The sequence below is a fragment of the Helobdella robusta genome, assembly GCF_000326865.2.
Source record: "Helobdella robusta unplaced genomic scaffold HELROscaffold_71, whole genome shotgun sequence".
Classification (NCBI taxonomy): Eukaryota; Metazoa; Annelida; class Clitellata; order Rhynchobdellida; family Glossiphoniidae; genus Helobdella; species Helobdella robusta.
This window is the reverse complement of record NW_008705401.1, coordinates 384,877-385,615: the sequence shown is the minus strand read 5'-3', so window position 1 is coordinate 385,615 and position 739 is coordinate 384,877. Positions and strand designations below refer to the sequence as shown.

The 739-nt window shown below is 44.5% G+C and overlaps 1 protein-coding gene across 1 annotated transcript; it reads left to right on the top strand.

Moving 5' to 3' along the window:
• Positions 1 to 23: 23 nt before the first annotated feature.
• On the top strand, positions 24 to 414 carry HELRODRAFT_136716 (hypothetical protein; the record flags this gene model as incomplete). Its single annotated transcript, XM_009031256.1, has 2 exons — positions 24 to 182; positions 301 to 414. Coding segments are annotated over 2 exons (273 nt in total), but the record flags the coding sequence as incomplete, so codon positions are not given.
• Between the last annotated feature and the right edge of the window lie 325 nt (positions 415 to 739).

The window sequence follows — 739 nt, the reverse complement described above, 5'->3', positions numbered from 1 at the left end:
TAAACGAAGTAAAACAGCAAGCTATGTTAGAACTACACCGAGCGGTAGCAGCAGCTGAAACCAAAGCTTCCTTAGTTGTGGCCAGTGAAAGAATGAAGATGGAGAGATTGGTGGAAGAGGTCAAAGCTCAAGTTAAAATGGAGGTCATGGAGACGTTGAATAAGCAGGAACGATCAAATGAGGTTTGTGTGTGTCGGTGTACATTTGATATTGCATCTTCATCATACTCATGACCACTGAAATTCAAATCATACGCACCACGCTACGCCACACCACACCACGCCACGCCACGCCACACAGAACTGCTGGAACTGCGGTCGCGCGGCCAGCGAAACTTGTAGCGGCTGCAACAGGGCTCGATACTGCGGCCCTTTTTGCCAGCACAAAGATTGGGAGAACCACCACAAAGTCTGCAAACATACTGCCACCAACCGACACGACGAGGAAAAAACTAATTTCACTCTAGAGGTTAAAACATCCACTCCAGCTGAAAAAAACTTTTCAGATTTAAACTCAGCCGCTAAATTAGCTTTTTCTGTTACTTCTCTCGCTACTGCAGTAGCCACACCAACGACAGCAGCACTATCTGTCGAAAGCGCACCACTTTATAAATATTTTAATCAAAAAATCGGCTCAGAAAGCTACGATAGAAGACATTCTACTGAAAAAAAATCTAACCGAACACCTTGCGAAAGAAACGTAAATGAAAATATACCGACACAGAATCGTAACGGAAACG